The 23,600-nt window shown below is 36.0% G+C and overlaps 1 protein-coding gene across 1 annotated transcript; it reads right to left on the bottom strand.

Moving 5' to 3' along the window:
- Window positions 1-10,182: 10,182 nt before the first annotated feature.
- Window positions 10,183-22,323, bottom strand: LOC136813474 (uncharacterized). The gene is made up of 10 exons (XM_067069991.1): window positions 22,068-22,323; window positions 16,890-16,940; window positions 15,845-15,892; window positions 15,046-15,232; window positions 14,013-14,147; window positions 13,565-13,651; window positions 12,614-12,681; window positions 12,321-12,431; window positions 11,062-11,133; window positions 10,183-10,236 (listed from the first exon to the last, which is right to left on the bottom strand). The coding sequence occupies exons 3-10, from the start codon at window positions 15,890-15,892 to the stop codon at window positions 10,183-10,185; spliced, it is 762 nt and encodes a 253-aa protein (XP_066926092.1). The 5' UTR covers window positions 16,890-16,940; window positions 22,068-22,323.
- Between the last annotated feature and the right edge of the window lie 1,277 nt (window positions 22,324-23,600).

The following is a 23,600-nucleotide window of genomic DNA, read 5'->3' as shown; positions in this document are numbered from 1 at the left end:
CAAATCTGAGTTTTCACGTTAAGCCGATATCGTCTATTAGATAAGAAGACTTTATCATTATATAGAATTGATAAATACATATACTGTATAAATATCAGGGGGGATCGGGTTCAATAATCCGAAATGATAAGCCGTCGTCGAACATAGAGGTCGTCGTCGCCGCGCATAGAGGCCGTGGTCGGACATAGAGGTCGTCGCCGGACATAGAGGTCGTGGTCGGACATAGAAGTCGTCGTCGTTCATAGAGGTCTCAGCCCAATTTTTTTCGGTCTTTATTTTATAAGTTCTGGTCTGGAAATTTGACAACACAGTCTTCAAAATAACACCTTATCATATTTGTGTATAGCAAAGTCACGGCAGAACGTCGTCTTCTTCGATAACATAGAGGTCTTGGCCGGACATAGAGGTCGTCATCGAACATAGAGGTCTTGGCCGGACATAGAGGTCGTCGTCGAACATAGAGGTCTTGGCCGGACATAGAGGTCTTGGCCGGACATAGAGGTCTTGGCCGGACATAGAGGTCTTGGCCGGACATAGAGGTCTTGGCCGGACATAGAGGTCTTGGCCGGACATAGAGGTCTTGGCCGGACATAGGGACATAGAGGTCGTCGTCGAACATAGAATTCGCCGGGGCGATGCATACAACGCTTCCACATGTGATGAAGGAATAACGATTCCTTCCGGAGTTAAAGGCAATTACGAATTATTCTACGTTTGTTTGAAAGGCGTTATGGAAGGGCGCACTTTTAATGTAATTTGAGTATATTTTCCAAACGGACTTCTAGCTGTCCAATGTATTTAGTTTGATCTTGGTGTTCTTTTTGGTTTGCTGTCATTTGGAAAGCTTTGATTATGTCTATGGTAATCAGACATACTTTAATTTTGTTCATGAAAGTGGATTTTGAGTACATGTTGTGTAATTTTGCTTCTCTTGTCGTAGAATAATTATACATCCGACGGCATTATCATACTTAGTCCATATTTAGTATATTAGATTCTTATTTTTAACAAAACTGAAGCTTTTTATGTTAATAGTTGTTAATATTTGTTAATATATGGCGCCGTCCACATAGTACGTACCCCCTCGTAGTAGTACGTACTTTTTCATTCACCCCCTCGTAGTAGTACGTACTTTTTCATTCCGAAAATCATTTTTTTCCTTTTAAGATTGCGTATATGCCTTTACAAACTGGTCCTAATTTGCTTAGCCTTAGATTTTACGTCTCAGGACTGAAAATTACTTTTGAAAATTAAAACTTATTAAAAGGTACAATAGTTTCGGAAAATTTTACAAACTGGTCCGTTTAGTACTAAATATCACCTAGAACCGTTTTTCGGTATATTTTGCCTTAATTTAAATTTAAACTGAATTTCCAGGGTGCTTTCCTATTTCAACAAATAGGAAATAGGTGGATGAACTAAAATTTTGTAAATCAACTTATTGGTAAGCCCAGGAAAAACAGCGGATTGATCTAGAAAAATACTTGCGGTACACATTTTTTATAAGCAACCGGGTTGCTAAGGGCTCAGGCCTCAAAATGGCCCAAAAAAATTAAGCAATTTGCTTAGCAATCCTGACGCCTCAAATCCAAATTAGCAACTTTTTTTCCTCAGCAATAAAAAAAACTCGAGCACAATTTTAGAAGAGAGCCTTGCAAACATTCGAAAGATGCCTTTACTGTCCATTTAAATTGAAAAATTGTCGAAAAATTCAAAATTGTGCTTTTCAACTATTTTAAGTTTGAAAATCTTTTGCCCTCCTGGATTTCGAAAAATCCTTAGCGAAAAATGGAATTGCTTTTTAAAAAATTTGTAGACTAGGAGCTATTGACGCAAACGCCATTTTGACCAAAATTTCAAAATAACAAAAAAACTTTTTAGAGTTGAAAACGAAGTAGCCAAGCAAGCTCGACGCTCGCTTGCTTCTTACTTCGCGCTCGATGGCAATTCCAAGACATCGAGTAAGAAGCATTAGCGAGCGTCGAGCTTGCTTGGCTAAAAACGAAGCGAAGAACCAACAGAAATGCCTACAATGACTTATATTGAAAAAAAAATCATCACCCCATTCATTGATCATTGATTAATTTCCAAAACATCTGAAATCTTCCAGACGACTTTAGAGTCTGGCTGGGCAGAATAAAAATCAGAATGGCCACTTATCTGCGTCATCCAGTCTATCAAAAAGCTCTAAGTGACCTCCAGGCTAATGATCCCGTTGTTCGACGGCGACTTCTATGTCCGGCCAAGACCTCTATGTCCGGCCAAGACCTCTATGTCCGGCCAAGACCTCTATGTCCGGCCAAGACCTCTATGTTCGACGACGACCTCTATGTCCGGCCAAGACCTCTATGTTCGATGACGACCTCTATGTCCGGCCAAGACCTCTATGTTATCGAAGAAGACGACGTTCTGCCGTGACTTTGCTATACACAAATATGATAAGGTGTTATTTTGAAGACTGTGTTGTCAAATTTCCAGACCAGAACTTATAAAATAAAGACCGAAAAAAATTGGGCTGAGACCTCTATGAACGACGACGACTTCTATGTCCGACCACGACCTCTATGTCCGGCGACGACCTCTATGTCCGACCACGGCCTCTATGCGCGGCGACGACGAGCTCTATGTTCGACGACGGCTTATCATTTCGGATTATTGAACCCGATCCCCCCTGATATATAAACACCGTTTCGACCGTAGCCGCCAATTGCCGCGTGGGCATTTTTTTGTCCGTTTCAACCCACTAAAACCATCCCAGTATTTTTTTTTTGCGCCTATAGACAATAGAAAAATGTGTCAAAAAAGGATTGGATCGAGTTTAAGGGGATAATTAAATAATTAAGTGGCACGCGACTGACCGCGCGACTACGGTCGAAAGGTGTAAATACAGGCATTTCTTTGTAATCAATTGTTGTTTTTTTAACTGTAAATAAAATTCTCATTAATTTAATTTTATTTATAAAAAGTTACAAATTATGTAAGGAAGCCGAGAAGGGACATCCAAACTTCCTTTTTTTGTCGACTGTTTTTCTTTTTTTGCCAACTTTTTTCTTTTTTTTCAAAAAAAGGTTCTTTTTATTTAACTTTTCTTTTCGAGACTGCTTTCTTTTTGTTGATCAGGGCAAATTTTTGATATTATGCTCCTAATAAAGTGTAGAATTGTCCAAAATAAATTGCCCTTCAAATCTCCTGCAGTTTTTGAGTTAATCGATTTTTAGCTAATCGATAGAACTTATCAAGAGTCCCCCTTGAGTTTTTTTCGAGGTCTGAAAATCAAATATCTGATTCTACCAACTGATTCAGTGTGAAAAGTAGATAAAGAAAATATTGGCTTATTTGTTAAGTTTCGACCATCTGGTGCCGAGAAATGGCATTTTGAAGGCGAAAAATCGACGTTTTTGGTGTTTTCCGATGACGTCAGCATTTTGCTTGGATCATTTTTTTAGGAAAAATCTTTCTCACAGCTGATGGCTGGATAGCTCTAATTTATTACATTAAGGGAACTTATTTTGGCGGATTTGGCGAATTTAGACGAAATTCGCCAAAATTAGTTCCCGCCAAAATTAAATATTTCGCTCACTCGCCAAAATAAGTTCCCGCCAAAATTAAATATTTTTTTTCCTTGCCCAAATAACCCCTGAAATTCATCAAAATTACTCAAAATAAGGCAAAATAGAACAGATTTACGCTGTCATTCGCCAAAATTAGTTCCTGCCAAAATTTAAAAAAAATCGCTATTCGCCAAAATAAGTTCCCGCCAAAATTAAATTTTTTGTTTCCTTGCCCAAATAACCCCTGAAATTCATCAAAATTACTCAAAATAAGGCAAAATAGAACAGATTTACGCTGTCATTTGCCAAAATTAGTTCCTGCCAAAATTAAAAAAAAAATCACTATTCGCCTAAATAAGTTCCCGCCAAAATTAAAACATTTTAGGATATTTGCTGCCCGCCAAAATTAGTTCCCGCCAAATAAGTTACTTTAAGGTAGTATCCAAAATTGGTATTGTTTGTTAACTTTCGATGTCTACATCTCGAGATATTTTAGTTTAAGTATTGAAAATTATCGATGTTTTCAGCTGAGTCAGCAGTTTTTCAGTATAGATACACCTTAGATATGAATTATCTCGAGATCTAGACACTAAAACATAACAAACCATAACATCTTTAAACCCGGGGTTTTTTTTGAAAAAAAAGAAAAAGTCGGCTAAAATAGAAAAAAAGTCGGCAAAAAAAGAAAAAAAATCGACAAAAAAGAAAGTTTGGATGTCCCTTCTCGGCGTCCGTTTTTATGCGACTTAAAGATAGTCTAATTTTTACAAAAATAAATAAAATCTTGCTTTAATTATTTTCTGCTTAACGTGTTCTCATAACGTTACGAAGTGTCACTACAAATGTTGTATTAGTTTTAAGTGTGTTCCTTGGAGGGTTTTTGGAGTAACGTTTTAAAGTGTCACAATTATTAACCTTTTTGGCTTTTGGCATGATAAAGAAAGATCCTAAAAGTCATTACGCGAAAAAAAATAGCTTTTTGGAGATTTTCAAACCAATCAAAATACGATAAGAGGAAATCCGTTGCTAAACTCGTCGCAATCGCAATCACAAAAATCGGAGAGATCGAATTCAGTAAACGGGTTTTTGTCGTTTATGTTTCAGGGCTAGTTTCGTCTATGCGGATATGTTTTGGCGCAGTTTTTGGATGTCACTTTAACCTTTTACAACTTTGTGTCCCCCATGAGCGTCCCAGAAATTATGCATACAACACAATAAAATAGTGTAGAATTGAATGGTGAGCCAATGGGCTATTGGGGCCAAAAGTGACCCGATAATCAACTTTCTTCAATTTTGTTGGAATTCACAATTTTTTATTGAGTTTTTCATGTAGAATGCGAAAATTAAACCAAAAATTTTCAGTAGTGAAAATTCCAAAAATAAGGGGGTTTTTGGTCCAATTATGGGCTATTGCGTATTGGGCTGATTGGCTATTCATTAAAGTTTTCCACAGTGATCTTTCATTGGAACTTTTGCAAAATCGGGATTATTTTGGCTAATATCCCTTGTATCTCCTTAAGTAGTGCTCATAAGGAGATGAAATTTGGTAAATAAAGTATCCTTATAGAAATGTAAAAGTAGGAAAAAAATTTTTTTGATACATAAAATTGTTCACCAGTTATTGGGCACTTTCGTTTTCGAGAGATCCCTCTATCCCGTCCTCATCCCGCTTGAGATCCCTCTAAATCGGAATCAAGATAATTCCGGATGGGAAAGTGCTAGAGACTTGAAATTTTCACAGAATGTACTTATATTTGTCCTCTAAAGGATAAAAGAAAAAGAAAGCATTTCTTCTCAGTTAATTTCTTAAAAGTTGGCTAAAACAACGAAGATTGAATCCGATTAATCCGATCAAAGATCGCCGTGTTCAAGTAAGGGAAATAAAAACAAATAAACAATTTGTTTCAGAAAACTTATTTACATAGTCGAAATGCCCGGGGAGGGGGGGGGCAATTAGGCAAAAATGGGTACTGGGTAAGTGCAGACGGTAAGGGTCGGTTTTTTCACTTTTCAAAGTCTCTCTAAGGATCGCAAAAATCATGAAAATCTAAACTAGTCTCTCAAAGGGTCGGAAAATTCACGATTTCTAGGAAATTGTTTTGATTTAGAGTGAGAAGAATTGTAAAAAAGTCTCTCTGAGGGTCACTTTTTCAGCAAAAATCAGTCTCTCTAAGGGTCAGATTTTGGAGGTCCAATCCGCACATACAATCATGGTCGTAATATTTGAGAAAAAAAGGGAAATCCACCGGGAAGTTTTGAAACCACAATCGATTTGTAAGTGCTCTAAAGTAGGTTTGAAGGGTAGAGTTTTAACTCATAGTTTTAACGCTAGAAGTAAGACTTACGACCTTAGGATCTGAGGATCCAAAAGTTCAAAAATAGTCCAATAAGGCTCAGAATATAGCCTGAAAGTCTGCCAACCCCTCCCAAATTGAAATATTCGATTAAGTTAAAGAGATAGCCCAAAATCGACTTTCTCGCCAGAACTTTAAATAATCTTGAAAAACTTTAAAATAACCTGAATTTTCATTCTATTTCGACCATGATTGTACCATCCGCACCCGGGTAGAAATGAAATATATTTTACAATATATCAAGGATAATATTATATAAGAAGATAAACTAAGTCAAATAAAACATTAAAAAATAACGCCGGCCCTTATTACGCCACAGCCTAATTTTGGGCTTACGCCAATTAGTGCCGTTAATAACGCCAAAATTTGTAAAAATGGCTACTTATGCTTCAAATCAATAAATTACATTAACATGTCATTTTTCAGTTGTAAACTGTTGAAAATTCCATCGACAATCATTGATTTTTAAATATATTAAATATTTCACTGAAGTTCTAAATATGGAGTAAAACAATGGATAATTTTCGTCTTCGAATCATACCTAAAATCCTTTAAATTGAGAAATAATGATAAAAAATTAACGCCGTTTTTTAGGTTAAAATTACAAAATCTTGGCCCTTTGTACGCCGGCCCTTACGCTACGAGCTAAGAAATAACTCCAATAAGGGCCGGTGTAAAAAGGGCCAATAAGGTAGAACAAAATCCAAATAGTAGTCTCTGTTCGGAGTTTGGAGCATCAGTTTTAATTAACTTTACCTCGGAATGGCGACCTAGATGTTAATTATTACAACTAGATTCACTACACACTTTTTTTACAAGAATACACTTCATAAGAATGTCCATGATGAAAATGGTCAAAAAATTAAGAATAATCCTAAGAATATCACCATCATGGAATTTTGCTACTCATGCCAAGAATGCCATTTTTAGAGCATTTTCAATTATAAAGTGCCAATTACCCTCAAGTAAGGCTAACTCCTTTCACAAAAATGTCATTTATGCTTGAGACGTATATGTACTAAATGATAAATCTACTAGTAGTCCGAATTAGGATCTTAAGCTAAGAATGGTGTGAGAATATTTTAGGATGATTTTCCCAAAAAAGAATATCCATGATGAAATGGATTTACACCACTCTTATAAAAAAGTGTGTATATACTATGATTTTTTTTCTATATGAAGAACTACTTAGAAAGGATTGCTGAAAAAGTTTTATATAATATAACGATTCATGCTACACGCTAAAAGAAGCTCTAAAGACTCTGGTTGTAAAATAAGGGAATTAAAGTTTTAAGATTCTCAAAGATTCTCGAAAGGTTCTTTCGCATTGGGTTTTTGCAGAAATAATCCGTACCCCCCTGTTGAGGATATCGGATACCCAGGGGGTTAACGATTTTTGTTCAAAAGTGGATATCCACGGGGTTAAATATCTACAAGGGAGCGGATATCCAGGGGGTAAACTGTCTTTTCAAGTAAAAAATACGATATCCAGGGGGTTGAGCATATTTTCAAAAGTGCATATCCAGGGGGGAGGGGTCTTTACTAATAAAGTAGGATACTTCGAAAAATCAATATCCTCAACAGTGTGGGTAAAATCTTTTTCTGCAAAAGCCCATTTTAAGACAAACCAACAAGTTAGATGAGATATCTTATACGGCGGAAGACTGTTCCAAAATCATATTTCGGTACATTTGTGACCCTATAGAAAACATCAGGAAATGAGAGCCTTCTACCCCAATGGTTTGTGTGTAGGGGCCTCCAAAAGCTGAAAAATTGATTTCATGTTCAGCACGATAGATTCAAGATTATTTTTCTCACCAGCTGATGAGAACTGATAATATTGAGCAAATGAAGATCTAAAAGATTCTAAAAGTCTTCAATGAGTTCATCTTTAGGGTATGCGTGGCCTATACTAGACGCCACGGCTTTTTTTCTACGCTGTAACGTCTATTCCACTTTGCGACTTTTTTGAATGTTTTGAGCCCAGGTTTTCGGGCTCTAAACATTCGATTTTTTGACGTCACTTCAAACGTTTGAAGCTCCTGCAGTATCAAAAAAACCGAATTTGCGTCAAAACACTTGAAAGGCTTCTATTTTTCGAAAATCGTCAAAGTGGAACTCACTAAGAAACGGGATGAAAAATCCCGGTTTTTGGTGAGGTACTCGCTAGGCTATGCGCAGACATCGCGGTTTTTATTCTACGCAATAACGTTTATTCCACTGTGCAACTTTTTCGAATGATACGAGGCCAGTTCTAAACATTCAATTTCTTGACATCATTTTAAGCTTTCAAAGATCTTGCAGTGTCAGGAAATTGAATTCGCGTCAGAACACTTGAAGGATTTGAGAAAGTCATCGAAGTTCCAACCAACCAAGAAACGGGAAAGTGAAAACTCCCGGTTTTCTTTGAGGTACTGGCTAGTTTATCATTAGCAAGTTAGTAGCCTTGAGCGGTAAACCCCTTCGCTTGATGCATCTACTGAGTCGCAAAATTCTGTGAATTTATTTACGGCATCCGAAAGATAATAGCCTTTGCTATCGTTCTGTAAATTAACAATTTGAAATTCTTGTTCTCGCGTGCAATAAAAATGGTAGACATTTTCAAACTAATCACACGTCGTTCTAACTCTCTTGTATATTCAAAAAAAAAAAGAAAAAAAAGTTTAATTTTTTTTTTTAACGCAATTTAAAAATTTTGAATTGAATTTTGTTATGATCTCCGATCGTGTTTTTGGTATTTGTTTTATTGGTTAGATTCGTCAAGGCTCCTTACGGTTTCCTCTATAACAGCTCAGATTTTTACAAATTAAGAGACAGGCTGGGCACCCATTTTCGGCTACCGGGGTTATGGAGGTTTTTGCCCGGGGGTAGTCTTGATCTATCTAATCCAGTAGAGTTATCTTTTCGAATGAAAATTATTAGAGGACGGTTTTGTTTTTTTCTGTTTAGTTGCTATATTTGTAAAGAAAAATTTTTTTATGAATGATGGTTAGTTTTTAGCAGTTAGAGATAACATAAGAGGTAATTTTCATAAAGATGGAGTTTAAAGAATTTAAAAGAATTTTAATTTTAGATGGTTTATTTTTTTTAACGGCAGATAAAGATAAATTTGTAACGTAAAGGTGGAGTTTTTTTTTTTAAAGAGTTTATTTCTTAGATGGTATTTTTAACGGTAAAAAAAAAAAAAAAAATTATATGGAAAGTAATAAAGGTAATATACGTGACGATAATGAAAAGATTTTAAGAAAGGATTATTAACGGAAAAGGTGATTATGAAGTAAAAGGAAAAGGAAAAATTTGTAACGTAACATAGGTTGTTTTTTATTTTGTATAGATCGTGTTTTATAAGATTTAATTTTTATTATTTAGAATTAATGTAGGAACGTTTCGGGTTGCCATGGGCCTTTTTTCCCACGAGAGCTTGAAACGATGAATTACTAAGCTAAATAAAATTGGTCAAAACCTGTCTCAAAAAATATCAAAATTTCTCAAATTTTTCTGTCTTTCCCTGTGTTTATCTGAAGGTGCAGTAAATAAATAAAGTTATTTTCGGTTCAACGATTAGAAAATAAGTGCTTTTAATACGCTTCCTAACGTTGACATTAGCGCCATGTGAAAGATGCACGAATATTCCGTTTTCGGGACGTAGAACTCCAGTAGGTGATTTCATTGGAATGTATCGGACTCCTGAAAAGAATTAAGATAACATCTCCTACTTAATTTGGAAAAAGGTTTTGCAAAGATCAGCCGTTGAAATTCAAGTAAATTATACACATTCATTGGTGTTAAAAAAGAAAGTGTAAATTAGGAGCTTAAATATGGCTTAAATGAAAGATCCAGGGTGTTTTTCCACTGGCGGCTTAAGCTAACAGGATTAACAGAACGAGTAATAAAACGCTGAATAGCCCAAAACTATCCATAAAAAATTAACGTGCAACCATCTCTTTTCATCCAAAAATTATATGAATAGTTTGGGCAATTATCTTAAATGAAAGATCTTCATCCAAGGATTTGAAGAAATATCACATAGGGGGCCTTCAAAATATTCAACAATTTTGTTTGCTTCTAACCAGTCACACGAAGGGAAAACTTTTAAAAAGAACGTTCCAAGGACAAGTTTAAAATGTTTATTGATAACGATGACAATTAGTAAGGATATTTCACCAACAAATAGCCATAGGTAGTTAAAAGACACAAAGACCATGGAAATACTCAGGGATGACCTCAATCCGAGATTTTAGTACCCGGGAAATTCTATCAAAACAAATTACCTGTCTTTAAACTAATCGGTTGACACGTGACACACTCACAACCTTTACCAGCAACAAGCACTGAAATGTAAGACAGTCATAATGTAATTTCATCAAAAACTTTTCCTAAGGGAGTAGTCAGAAGGTATCTATAATCAGCGCCGAGATATATTGGCAATTTTAGGTATTTTAACGTTTTTCAGAATTTAAAGGTCGGGCGAGAATTGCAATTTCAGTACTTCCACTTTGCTTCATTGGATTTTTCGATTTGGGAGGGGTTAAGTGGCTTCCAGGCTATATTGTCAGCCTTATTATTGGAACATTTTTGAATTCCCCTTTTGTGCCAAATATTTCGGCGCTGATTATAGTAGGGTGGGATGGAGGATATTTTCAAAAATTCCAAAAATAATTTGCACCCCCCCTTGATATCCTCAAAATAAATTCAAACCCTCTAACCAGTCAAGATATTTTTCGCCCCTATCCTTTCTAATAAAGAACCCCCCTAAAGACATGAATATTTTTCAGACCCTCCCCTAAGGGTGGGAAAAACTTTTCATACCCCTAGAATCCTCCATCCCCCTAGTAGATACTTTCTGACCACTCCCTAATGAACTTAATACTCAAAGCACATTCTAAGAAAAACTTTGAGGGAAACATTTAGTTTAAAACCTGAGTTGAATCTTTTCCATTGGGGAAACGAAACCACTTATCTCATATCAAAAGCGCACGACGCTTGGCTACACATAGTTGAAAGTAAAATATATCACCGTAACGACAAAGTAAGCGCTGAAGTCACAACCATGGTAAGATGGAATTTTTATCTCTGGTTATCCATTCAAAGGTAATTTGAAAGTCAAAAATCACATACATATCAGTAGTCTTTGGTTTCCCCTTAAAAGTACATACCATTGAGGGTAACGATAAATCGAAAGTGAAAGTGCTTCGTTCCCAAACAGGATTGAACAGGTTATTTGACGGCTTGAAAAAATAGATAAAAGTAAATAATGTTTAGCAGGCGCAGTCCATGAATTACGTAACGAGTGATGCTTACCTTATTTTACAAATATTTTTTTGATTCCCGGAGAAACTCATAAGAAGAATGCTCTATTCATGATATGCACCATTGCAATGTCTTCCGTTCCACCCAATAGCTGATTGGTTGAAAGTGACGTATTGACTGATTTTACGTCACTTCCAACCAATGAGCTATTGGTTCTGTGACGTATTGTCAGAAGACATTGCAGTGGTGCATATCATGAATTAACAAAAGTTACACTTGAGGACTCAAGGGGTGAAATCATTGAGTTTCAAGCCCGAAGGGCTAGAGGCGAAACTTTAACCTTTCCCAGGCAAGAAAAATTGAAGGCACTTATTTCCCATTCAAAACGCGCATATGACTTGCCGTAATCATGACGACGGATTGTATCTAATAGTTCCTTTGTTTTGGAGGAGTATATTTTTTGAAAACTAGCGATAGATTTTAGTTTCAACCAGGCGTTTGTGTAAAATCTATGCGCAGGTGTTCTGAATGGGAAATAAGTGGTTTCATTTTCCATCCAGGAGGCTCACCTCTAGTCCTTCTGGCTTAAAACTCAATGGTTGAAATCATCTTGGTAGTGATTTCAAAACGAGGCAGTCGTTTCACTCAAAATAAAAATATGAAAAGGCCTGATTGTCTTTCCATCTATCGCTCTAAATAATCCGATTAAATTTTGTGTGAGCCTTTTCTTCGCAAAGCGAGAATCTAAAATTTTTGCGTTGAGTAAAGTTTGCGAACGAGTCTCTTTTTTTCATTTTTCTATGAGTTTTGGCCAAAATTTACAATAATAGAGAAACTAATCTACGATAAATTTCATACACATAAACGCCTTAGACCACTTGTGATAGCTCCTCAGCAACAGCTACTGGTGTCTTTTAGTAAATATCTCAAGGGAATTTCTTTTGGCCAATTTAGCAAATTTTGACAAATTTCGTCACGCCAAAGTAAGTTCCTAAAAACCTTAGTTTTGTCTGTTGTCTGAATTACTCACTTTTTGGAAAAAGAACCAACTTTTTTACAAATTAGTTCTTATCAGAATAATAAAAAAATTTACTGTCTCGTCAAAGCAAGTTCCTCGCTAAATTAAAAAGTGTTTTAGTGCGATTACAATGAGCCCCATTTATACCTCAGTGTAAAAAGATTGACAATCTTTTTCTACGGCGCCGATAATTTCCATCTCTATAGCAACTGGTAGGTCTGTAAAATGTTCACTTTCAACAAACTGACCACAAAAGATCTGTAAAAATACGAAGAATAAATGGAAAATAAATATTCACAAATCATAGAAATGTTGAAATTTTCTTGCTGATGAAATCAAACAATAAGATTTTCCATTCCATTTCTCACTCAGTTGAGACTTTTTGTGATGGCTAGTAATAAAGTGATTTCAGATACACTTTCGATATATAACTTACAAACCTCGATTTTCATTCTTTGTGAAAAATCACCGGTAGCCGGTTTCGTCATCTGAGGGTGATATGTAGATCCTGTAAAGAAAATAGAGTTTCAATAAAGTTTTAATTTGTCCTCCTCATCAGCATACTTATAAAAATAATTTTTTTTTAATAAGAATTGAACTTATAAGCATATATCATATTATATGGCAAAAACTTAAGAGTATACTAAGGATTACCTAGCCCGGGGGCTTAATAGACTTATAGCTTTTTGATAGACTGGGTGGCGCTGATAAGTGGCCCGGTGTAAGTTGGTAAACTGCATTTTTTGGCTTTGCTTGAGGTGGTATCAAATACATGCCACTAGATCCACACCCTTTTTAGAGAAAAACAAACATAAAACCATGACTAATGAACCAACTTTTTTCAAATTTTGGAGGTACTTCTTGTTTGGTTGTTTTTTTATGATTTTTGAAAACGAAAGTGAAAAAATTCAAGATAGCGATATCCTCTTGTCTGCTTCACTGGACTCTACTCTAAGCATTACCTTGAAGCTACATTTTTTGAGGCTACAGAGTCTTGCTTAAAATTTTGCTCAAGGATATATCGTTCAAGCATTTTTCAGTATTGATCTAATCATCTCCGAGCCAGTTTTTGGATGCTTAGGCGAGACCGATTTGATTTACGGGCCCGACCAACCCTGAAATCTCAAAAATCGAGATAAAATTAAATTGATTTTGGTAAAACGTTTGCTTTACAGACTGCCAAATTTTCAAAATTTTGGTGTCTTTTTATTCTCTATTTGACATTTTTGTCAAGATGTACTAGTTTTTGCTGACTTTTTAGGAGATTTTATAGGAGAAATTCTACTTTTATTATATTTTTTCGCCGACAGACCGACCGACCCTCTTTTTTGGGTAGCTTGGCCCGTAAAACAACAAATTAAATTGGTCTCGCCAATTTAAAAAAAAAGTACCTTTTGTTGTCATCTGTGACGGCTTGAAAACGTATCCAGTGCCATTAGATTTTATGAAGAGTCCATCGTTTATATAAAATCCATTATCTGTATTAACAAGAACAAAACATAAATATACACGTTTTTTCATAAGAATATCCACAATTTTGAAGCCTTTGGATATTCTTAATTTTTTGAGTTTAAAGCCTAAAATGTTCTTAAAATGTTTTTATTTTCACCATTTTATGAGTATTTTTGACCCATTTTCCAAAGAAATTGGATGTTTTAGGGTGCTCTGAATTTGTTCTTGATAATTCAGCCATCGAGGCCTATTATGTTCTTATATAGTGTGTTCTTATAAAAAAGTGCACATCATTTTGGTTGCTCGGATGGTTAAAAGCTATCCAAGCCAAAATTTGCTGGTTTATGTTAAAGCCGTGTAGCACAGAAAAAGTAAAATAAAACTGACCAGGTTTTTGAACATTGATTGCAGCCATTTGTATTCCGTGTCTCCATGACAACATAGGATTGTAATTTGATGAATCTACCCGTGATGCTTTGGGATATGTTCGAATAAATTTGCGTTGTGTCAAATAGATCATCTCTGAAAAAAACAACAACAATCGTCGTTTTTGGAATTCCTACACAGAAGTAAAAATTGGAGAAAAACCCAAGATTCGTTAAGCAGTACTAGTCGTATTAAAATATGTTTTAGAATTTTTCAAAATAAGCTAAGCAAAGTCACGGACCTTGTCAACGTGAACTTTTGTGTCAAACAGGAAAAATGCACACAGAGTTGTACAGAAAAACTAAATTACCAGGTAGCACAAAATCACAATTCAAATAGTTTTTAGTGTTCTTCACTTACAAGAAGGACATTTTTCGCGCACGTCTGAACCCATTGATTTTAAAGCACCGGAAGGTGCTAGATCCGAAACTCCTGGATTGGAAATTTCCTATCCAGAACACGTGACCCGTGTGTTTTGCAAACAAGATTTCTAAATGTTATGCAAAATTAAGGCTTCACTTTCTTTTTGGTTAGGAAAGGTGAAGATTCCTCTCTAGCCATCTTGGAGCTTCAAACTCAATGTCTGAAACACATCAAACATCAATTATTATCCATACAGCGGTCATTAAGTAAGCCATTAAAGATTCAATCGGCGGGCGCTATTGAAAGGTTTTGTGACTCAAATTGTCATACCCGCGCTGAGGAAACTAAAGCACCAGGCTTCAGAGGGCTGAAATATCATTAACCGCCTGGGTTATAGGGCAATAACGTCATTTGCGGCCCGCTCGGAATTGGATTGAAGTTGTTGCATTGAAGCGAAGAGACTAAACTAACGTCAGAAAAAAACACGTTTTGGTCATTTGCGGCCCACTCGCAAGGTGCTAAAAACTTATTAAAGTCATAGCATTGAAGTGAAAAGATTTAGCTGACGCTAGAAAAAAACGTTGTTTGAATGTCCGATATGGATAATAATACGTAATAGTGTTATATTTACCTAAGGGACATTTTTCAACCAGTGTTGAAATTTGGTTTACACTAAAATAATGCATTTCACAACAGTTGGGGTTGGTTTCCCCATGTTTATAAGGTACACTTATACAATACACAATAAGGCGTGCCATGGAAGCTTCGAAAGGGATTTGAACCTGTTCGCTATCCCCAGTCTTTTCTTCGTTGGAAGCCTAGCAAAAAGGAATAAAATGAGATATAATTAACGAAATTTTCTTCGAAAACACAGTACTAAACATCATCAAGCATGGTTTGGGCTATGGACTTTCCGACGAAAATCCAATTAGGCGATTTCCGGCAACTTTCATTTTTTTTCATTTTTGGGTAAACAGTACTACTATCCATGGTTGTATGTTCTTAGCCCCAAGTCCCAAATATTTAATGAAATTCGACATTTTCTTGCATATTTCTGAGGTTGGAGCCTCAGGTTGTTCCCAATTTGTTTAAATTTCCGCTATAATTTTGCTAGTCTATCAAATTATGGTCCTTAAAAAACATCAGAGACCGTCAGATTTGTCCGAACATAACACCAAAATGTCCGAAAAAAAATTGGCACCCAAGAGAATTTGATTCCCCTACCCCTTACCATTCCCCTACCCATTCCTTTTTTCACTTATGTATAATAAGTGCTTTGAGTAAAAAATCCAGCGACCAAAAAACAAATTCCCCCCTGCTAGTAGTAGAAGCGGATTTAAAATGAAAGTCTTGACTATCGTGAAAAAAAATCGTGAATTAGAATCGACCTGGAATAAAAAAATAATGAGATATAAAGAATCTTTTCCAACCTCATTCATCTGTGGAGAATGTTGTGAAGGACTGTTGAATGACGTCATCTGAAAAAGATCATAACGTTGTAGTATACAGGGAAAATCTGACGCCCGTAAAATAATTTATAAGTATTTTAGCAGTCCGGGAGCTTGGGGGGTCAATTATGCTTTGGTTTAGATGACCAAATGATTGTGAATTAATAGTCCCGTAATTTTCTGCTTTTCTCTGAAAACACACAAAAGAATACACCCTCATTTTGGGATGAAGTAGAAAACAATTCAAGTTTTTTTGACAACTTTCTGGATCATCTCTCTTATTCTAAAATTTTTGTCGATTCTGTATTCTATTAGGTCTTATCATACAAAAAATCGACAAGATTTGTTGGTTCCACCTGAAGCTATAGGGAAAAAGGCTCACCTACATTTTGGGGTGCAGTAACTTTAAAAAATTAAACTTTCAGCTTGAATGATTTTCATCCAAAATGGATTCAAATGGAACTATGCACTAGGATAGATTCTTTAGGTGACAAATCAGTGGCATTTGGCTCATTTTTTTATTTTCAACGATTATTTGAGGCGTCAGAAAGAAAACAAAATTCATCGACGTTTTTGGGTGCAGACAGTGTAGGAAGCATTTTGATATTTGGGGGCTAAAGCTTAGATTTTTGTATCTTTAGAGAATGCCTAAAAATGCACTCAAAAAGCAACGATTGACTGAAAACAGCACATAATAACGTAAATGCAATGACTTCTTTCAAGTCAAATTCACGATCTTAACTGTTGTCAAATGTTACATTTAGAATATGTCAGATCAGAAAGCTGGCCGTCTCAACCAGCTATGATGCACGTGTAAAGATATCTCTTAGTGTAGCACTATACACATGTCCGAAAATTCTAAATTTACTTGATAACTGTCCGAAACTTTCTCGTAGGTTTAATACCTTATTTTACACCTAATTTTGACCTTTCGAATTCATTCATGCTATACTTCTTAAAATTCCCTTTTTCTTTGGAGTATTGAGGCTCATTTTTTTCTTCAAAAATAAGAGTAAAACATACTTACCGAGTTAACTGATATCGAGCGTTGTGTTTTCAATCCTGGAGTCTTGACAACCTTCACATAAAGCATATTCGTGTTTATTGGTATTCATGATATGTACCACCGCAATGATTTCACAAAATTATGCAACTTTTCTGTTTTTGTTCCACCCAATACGTCAATTTTTCTATTGTTTAAGTGACGTATTGGGTGGAGAATTTTAAAAGTTTTCAGAAGACTCTCCAGTGGTGCATATCATGAATTAATACATTGTAAACATATTTTAGCAATTTTGGCGGTACTTTTTACGTTGCGAAAGGTCAAATAATCAAATGCCTATTATGAGTAAGACTGAAAAAAGCAAATCACAAAATTCCAAACTAGCTCAAAGTCAAAGTGTTAATTTTATTCAAATTAATCAATTTTATCGGCGATCCAAAAAATATTAGCAATCTGATTGGTTAAAAAGAGTACAATATATCTTGTATTTTGTATTTGTATTTTGTATTTTTGTATGTACAAAATATAAATTGACCAAAAGATGTTGTTGCATTGTAGCGGTAGAAGCAGTCCAGTAGAATTATGTAAATTTTCACCAGAACCTGGACAAAATTCCCAACAAGCTGAAATTTTGTACATAGGTCCCCAATAGGATACTTGACTACCAGAAAAAAAGCCCCATCGATTCGGACATGGGAAAACTTTTTACGGACGATTTAATTTCGGACACGTCCGAAAAAAAAACTTGAAAAAAAAGTTCTCAAAATATGCAAGTGTCATATATCAAAAGAAAGATAATTTCAATACGAACAAAAAAGTTGCCTACAAAGAAACCTGAAAATCATCTCACAAAGATTAATGAGGCCTTAAAGTGGATACATTATCAATAAAAAATAAAGGACAATCGGTTTCGTTTTTCAAGGACCTCAATCAAACAAATCAAAAATATTCCTATCATCGTAAAAGTTATTGAAGGTTTCGTTCTGATTTTCCTCTGTTGTTTTAATTGTCGTGTCATATGTTGCTTCGTGTATTGTTTCGTCTGGTATCTCCTCGCCGTCTTGATCCCTTTCCACCTGAGAAAACCATCAATATAAGAATTAAGAAAGAAGCTTTATTTACGCCCCAAATTTCAGGCCCGGTTAGACTTAAATGGTTATGGAATCTTTCCGTTTTATTGTTACAATCCATGCCATGGCAATTACCACACGCATGTATACATGGTACACCATTTTTCCGGCAAGAGCAAAGATTTGTTCCACAAGGATTCTTAGAGGACATCTTGCATTTACATTTGATAATTTTGAGAATTTCGGGTGGCGCGACTGACTTGATGGTTCTAATTGGACGAAGACCTGTATCAGAGCCCTGCCAACCCCATTTTGTTGGGTCTAAGACGTTCTCATCAAGTTCTTTCCACCAAATCACCTAAATAAGTAACGAAAATGACATCTATTATAGTTCATAAATTGTTTGGTTTTGGTTTCGCACTTGATCAGCCAGAGGTGATTACCTGGATGTGAACTCTGGCACCATGTTGCGTTGCAGCATCAGATGTGGGGGGGGCAATCGCTCAGGTTGAATTAATCCTTTGCAAAGCATCTCAAGGTATTTGTTGTATCTGAAGTGGTCGAAATTGAAACCAATTATCATAAAAATATCTGATACATATGGACATTTGAATACTTAAATGTTAGAATGGTTGCATTTTATTGTACATATTACACTGTTATGTAAACTATACCTTAAATTTGAAAGTGATTTATCATGATTTCCACCATATATCTCTCTGAAGGCTACGATTGAGACATCCTGAATTTGTTCCTTGGTCGATTGAGAGTCAGTAGAGGCTTCAGATACTTCGCCCAAAATTTCTGATTTCTTGATTTGATTAACGAAACTGACTTTGGCCTTGCCACATATAGCAGATGTCGAGTCGCATCCAGTCCAAGCATGGATGATCAAGAGATGTTTTTTTTGTCCATTTACCTCGTCTTGACAGCTACCAATATCCCAACACTTCTTTGCTCGTTCTGACAGGAACAAAAGTGGTTTCTTGCCAGTGATACGCCATCATGACAGCCACGTCAGTGTCATCAGCAACTACAGTTGTTGATTCTTGTTTTGCCAGCTCCGAGGCTGTGGATACGATCTTGGTGTCAACATCACCTTCACAAATATGGACGCTTTGGCCATCACGAGTTAGATACTCGGCAATCAGCGCTACCAGTTGTTCTTTGTTCTTCCAATTAGAAAGAAAACGTTCCCGGTTGTATTTTGATTCGTTATCTTCCAAAATGTCAACGTCAGGACAGGACCCATGTGATTTCTTCCTCCGTTCGTGCTCATTGGATTTTATCGAAGTGGGGTCATTGTAGCCATCGAAAACGACACGACACGTACCATAGTTGGCTCTCACATAGCTGACATGATATGAGGCTATTTCCATGAATGTGATGCCTTTCCTCCAACTGACTCTATATGTATCAGAGCACCACCATCAAGAACAAACTAGCCACTTGACAAACGATCACAAGATTTCTGTTCTGGTAAAATTAGCTTTCTCAGTGATGCTTTGTCAGGTTTTCTCATCAATCCTCTTTTTAAAGAAAAAAACTGTGTCAGCTCGTACTCAAAATACTTTTCCACATTTTCTTCTCTTTGAGAAACAGCCACCAGGCGAGTGAAGAGGCTTGTCGAGTCAACTGCTATTGGTTCATCATCGACAATTATCGTATTTTGAATAACTGCTAGTGATTTCACTTCGTCTTTCCGTTTAAGTTTGGCGTCCGTGAAGGCCTTTTCATCGATAGTTTCCTGGAACTTCTTACCAACTTTCTCGGCCTCTTCGCAGTTCACGTTGTCTTTGTTTTTCATTGATACAACGCCTGATGAAAGCGAATGTAGGTGCTGATCTTTGAAGATGAAAGGGTTCCTTTTCTCCACCCAACAGAAGAACTTCATTGTTCATTGTCAGTTTTGATCCGGGAAAACCCCATCTCTTGATGTTGATCGCTACTTATTACTTTCACCCCGGTCAAAGTTGTCATAGAATCATGGACAGCTGCACAATAGCTCATACTCGAAATCCAGAGTTGACGAACATTCTCCTCCATTCCTTGTCCTCGCGTAAGCCCACCTCGACTTTTAGCAGACCGCATAAGCGTTTGTTCAATAACTAGGTCAGACCACAAGCCAGCCCAGTAGCGGTTTGATATTCTCACTGATTGTTGACCAGCGGAGAATTTTTCGAACAGGTACGGGTACTTTTTTTTAAGTTCTGGCATTTGCTGGAGGTACATTTTTGCACTTCTCGCGTAGTTAACGTGGCCTGTTGCAGCAAAAAGATTCAGCATTTTAGATAAAGTTTTCAGATGGAAGTTCCAATCGGATGTTCACTCTGCAATAATGTAATCTTTGACGATGTCGATGTAGTTGATATATTGGATCCATAGTTTGGCGGTTCTCGAGTCTTCATTCAAGCGATCACTCAATTTCTTCATCTCCTTTTCAAAGGATTTTGCACCTTCTCCATTGGCAAACTCAACTAGATCTTCAACTGCCAACTCTCCTTTCAGAAGTTTTGAGTAGCAAGATTCGAAATCATTGATGGGGAGCAGCTTTCCTTCATCATCCATGATTTCAACGAGGTGCTCCACAAGTACACTCTGAGTCATCAAATGAACTCGTAATATGCCCTAGCATAGGCTTTCCCTGATGTCATGTGTTTCACAGTATCCTCAGCATAAACTTCTTCAAACAATCCCTCAATTCCAGACCCCATCATCAATTTCCCAATACTACCAAGGAAACTCATTAAGTAACGTATGAAACCCACCAAGACGACACACAATAACCAAATTTTTATCCTGTATGATCCCGATAGCTTTCTGCCATAGAGGCTGATCAAAGGTGATACAGGGTACTTCAATTTTGTGCTTCTTTGCCTCGTCTTTAATGAATAGAAGTGTTGAGTATAAGCAAGTTTCGTCGGATGAACTGAGGTCGATGATGGGTAAGAATGTTATGGACGACTTTGACACGGGATTGTCGCTATTTTCTGGTACTGCCGCAATCTGCATTTTCTAGGTAAACTATTAAAAGGGACTGTCGAAAACTTTATACTTCTAAGGTTCTAATGAATCTAATTTACACATTTCCTGGGCATTTTCTTAAAACTACTGAGATATAAAAACCTGTGCAAATATCTTCGAGATTTCTTTGTTTGGCAACTCGAATGAGTCTGTCGAAGCCTTTTTTCTTGACTTCAACTAGATTGTCTGGCTGAACATCTTCTTCACATAAAATACATACTCTGCCCAATGAAGCCATTCTACAATATAACACTTTTATTTAAACTTTTAATATTTTCTTTTTTACTCTAAATAAAAACAGATGAAATACACAGATCATGTTAAAAGTTACTTTTCCAAAAATGAAAAATATACCTTTCAGGAGTTGTCAAGTTGATGAATTGATGAATGTAAATAACACTTATTCGCATTCGAATGTTTACATATTTACACTGCAATGGCATCAAAAATAATGAAAAAGATCTTTCAGAGTGCTCAATCTCTTAAAATCGTATTTTGAACCTAAAAATCATACTCAAATCATAACAAACTTAGACATAATAGTAATTTTAAAGAATTTAAGCATAATATAAAAAGAAGATGAAAACCATGATGTATTCGAGGTCTCCTAACTCTTTGTGAGATGATTTCCAGGCTTTCCTGTAGGCAATTTTTTTGTTCGTATTGAAATTATCTTTCTTTTGATATATAATACTTGCATATTTTGAGAACTTTTTTTTCAAGTTTTTTTTTTCGGACGTGTCCGAAATTAAATCGTCCGTAAAAAGTTTTCCCATGTCCGAATCGATGGGGCTTTTTTTTTGGTGGTCAAGTATCCTATTGGGGACCTCTGTGCAAAATTTCAGCTTGTTGGGAATTTTGTCCAGGTCTCAGGCTAATTCTACCGGACCGCTTTTTTCCAACACAGAAAAATGTATTTTTTGGGTCACAGATAAACCAGTTATCAGACCTTTGCTCGTACAATATGGAAATATTTTACTCATTCTCGCCTAAAGGCTCGGAAAATGTTGTACGGAAAAAGCTCGGAGCTCGTAAAATATTTCTCATATTGTACTCACAACTGTCCGATAACTATTACGTAACAAACTATTTTCAATCATTTACATACCTCATTCCTTTTCTCCAAGTATTTGGGTGAAAAGTTCACCGATGTTGCCTAAATGAAATCTAAATATTAATATGCTAATTCGTGTATGTTTACAACACCTTGTACTGATGATTTCACTGATGATTAGTATGATTGGTGCCTGAGAAACTTAGCATGAAACTCTGAGATATTGTGTCGACTCTTTATTATAGTAACGCTCTGTTTACTTATCGAGCACTCTACGAGGAGAAGATAAACACCCTCTACTACAACATTTTGTAAAAAAATTTCGAAAATCTAACAAAGCTCTTCAAAGCATACGGCTAGTTTATTAGTATCATTTAAATTAGTGTCATATGGAGAGGAAAGGGGGAGTAGGTAGGTTGTTGGGAACCACTCACGAGTTGTCTCTATGTCTGTGTATCAGGGTGTAGTTGGGCGGGGGGGGCAGAATTTCGCGGATCTAATCTTTAAAAAGTTAATAGTTCGAAAAAATTTTTACTTCGCAAAGAGAAAAAGCAGAATCTTTCGAGTAAAAAAATCGGAAACACCGGAAAACACCGAGGTTTAACCCCTGAACAGTACTAAAAATAGCAACACAGGGGTCCAATTTTTTCTGGTGTTTCTGATATGAAAAATGACGTAATTTTTTCTTATGCATATCAGAAATTTACAGTGAGGGATGCCTAACTAGGTTGTAACTTTACTAAAAAACCACTTGTGGTGTATTTGCCAGTGCTTTATTTACCTTATTTTGGGTTTTCAGAAGTACAATTTCCAACTCTTCCGGCAATTAGGTCCCCCCCCGTTTATTAAAATTTTGGAAATTTTCGGTATGGCACATAAGAGTAACCCCATTTTTCCAGAAGAAAAGGTTTTGATTGACATCATGCAAGTGGCCTTGCTCAGAAAACATTTTAATAAACGTCCCCTAATTAGGTGGGTTAGAATAAGAATGTCCTTGGTGGAAAAACTTAGGAAAATTAATCAGCGGAGGGAACGGCTATTAGGTACCCGAGAGTAGAAAGTTAAGGCGCGTTTAATCAAAGTAACCCGGTAATTTTACAAAATTCTTATTTCAGTACCACCCTACAAGATGGAAAACACATTCTGGATAAAATACCGAACACCACCGAAGCATACAATACGATAACCGCAGCAGTGAACAAAAAGTACAACGCTAAACCGTCTTACTATCCTAAAGCTCACCCCACAATCTGATTGGTTGAAACTCAAATATATGATGTAATTGATCAAAATTAACCAATTAGGGCTCAGATAGTGATTTGATTGATCAGCAAACTTTTTGATAGTAAATCGTAAGTAAAACAAGACGACTTAAAGTCGAAAATTTCGCCTAGAATTTAAACTACATAGGAAAAACAAGAAGTAGAGACTGAAGCCAATTTGAAATTGCTGGCAATCCTGAGTGATTCAAATTATTACAATTAAAAATCTTAAATTAATAAATTAATAACTAATATATATGGATAGAATAATGGATTTTATAGGAAAAGAGTTTGAAAGCAAACCTGAAAATTTTCATAGAGTGAG

The sequence above is a fragment of the Clytia hemisphaerica genome, unplaced genomic scaffold, assembly GCF_902728285.1.
Source record: "Clytia hemisphaerica strain Z4C2 unplaced genomic scaffold, Clytia hemisphaerica genome assembly, whole genome shotgun sequence".
Taxonomy (NCBI): Eukaryota; Metazoa; Cnidaria; class Hydrozoa; order Leptothecata; family Clytiidae; genus Clytia; species Clytia hemisphaerica.
The sequence above is the reverse complement of the archived record's forward strand: the minus strand, read 5'-3'. Positions and strand labels throughout refer to the sequence as shown.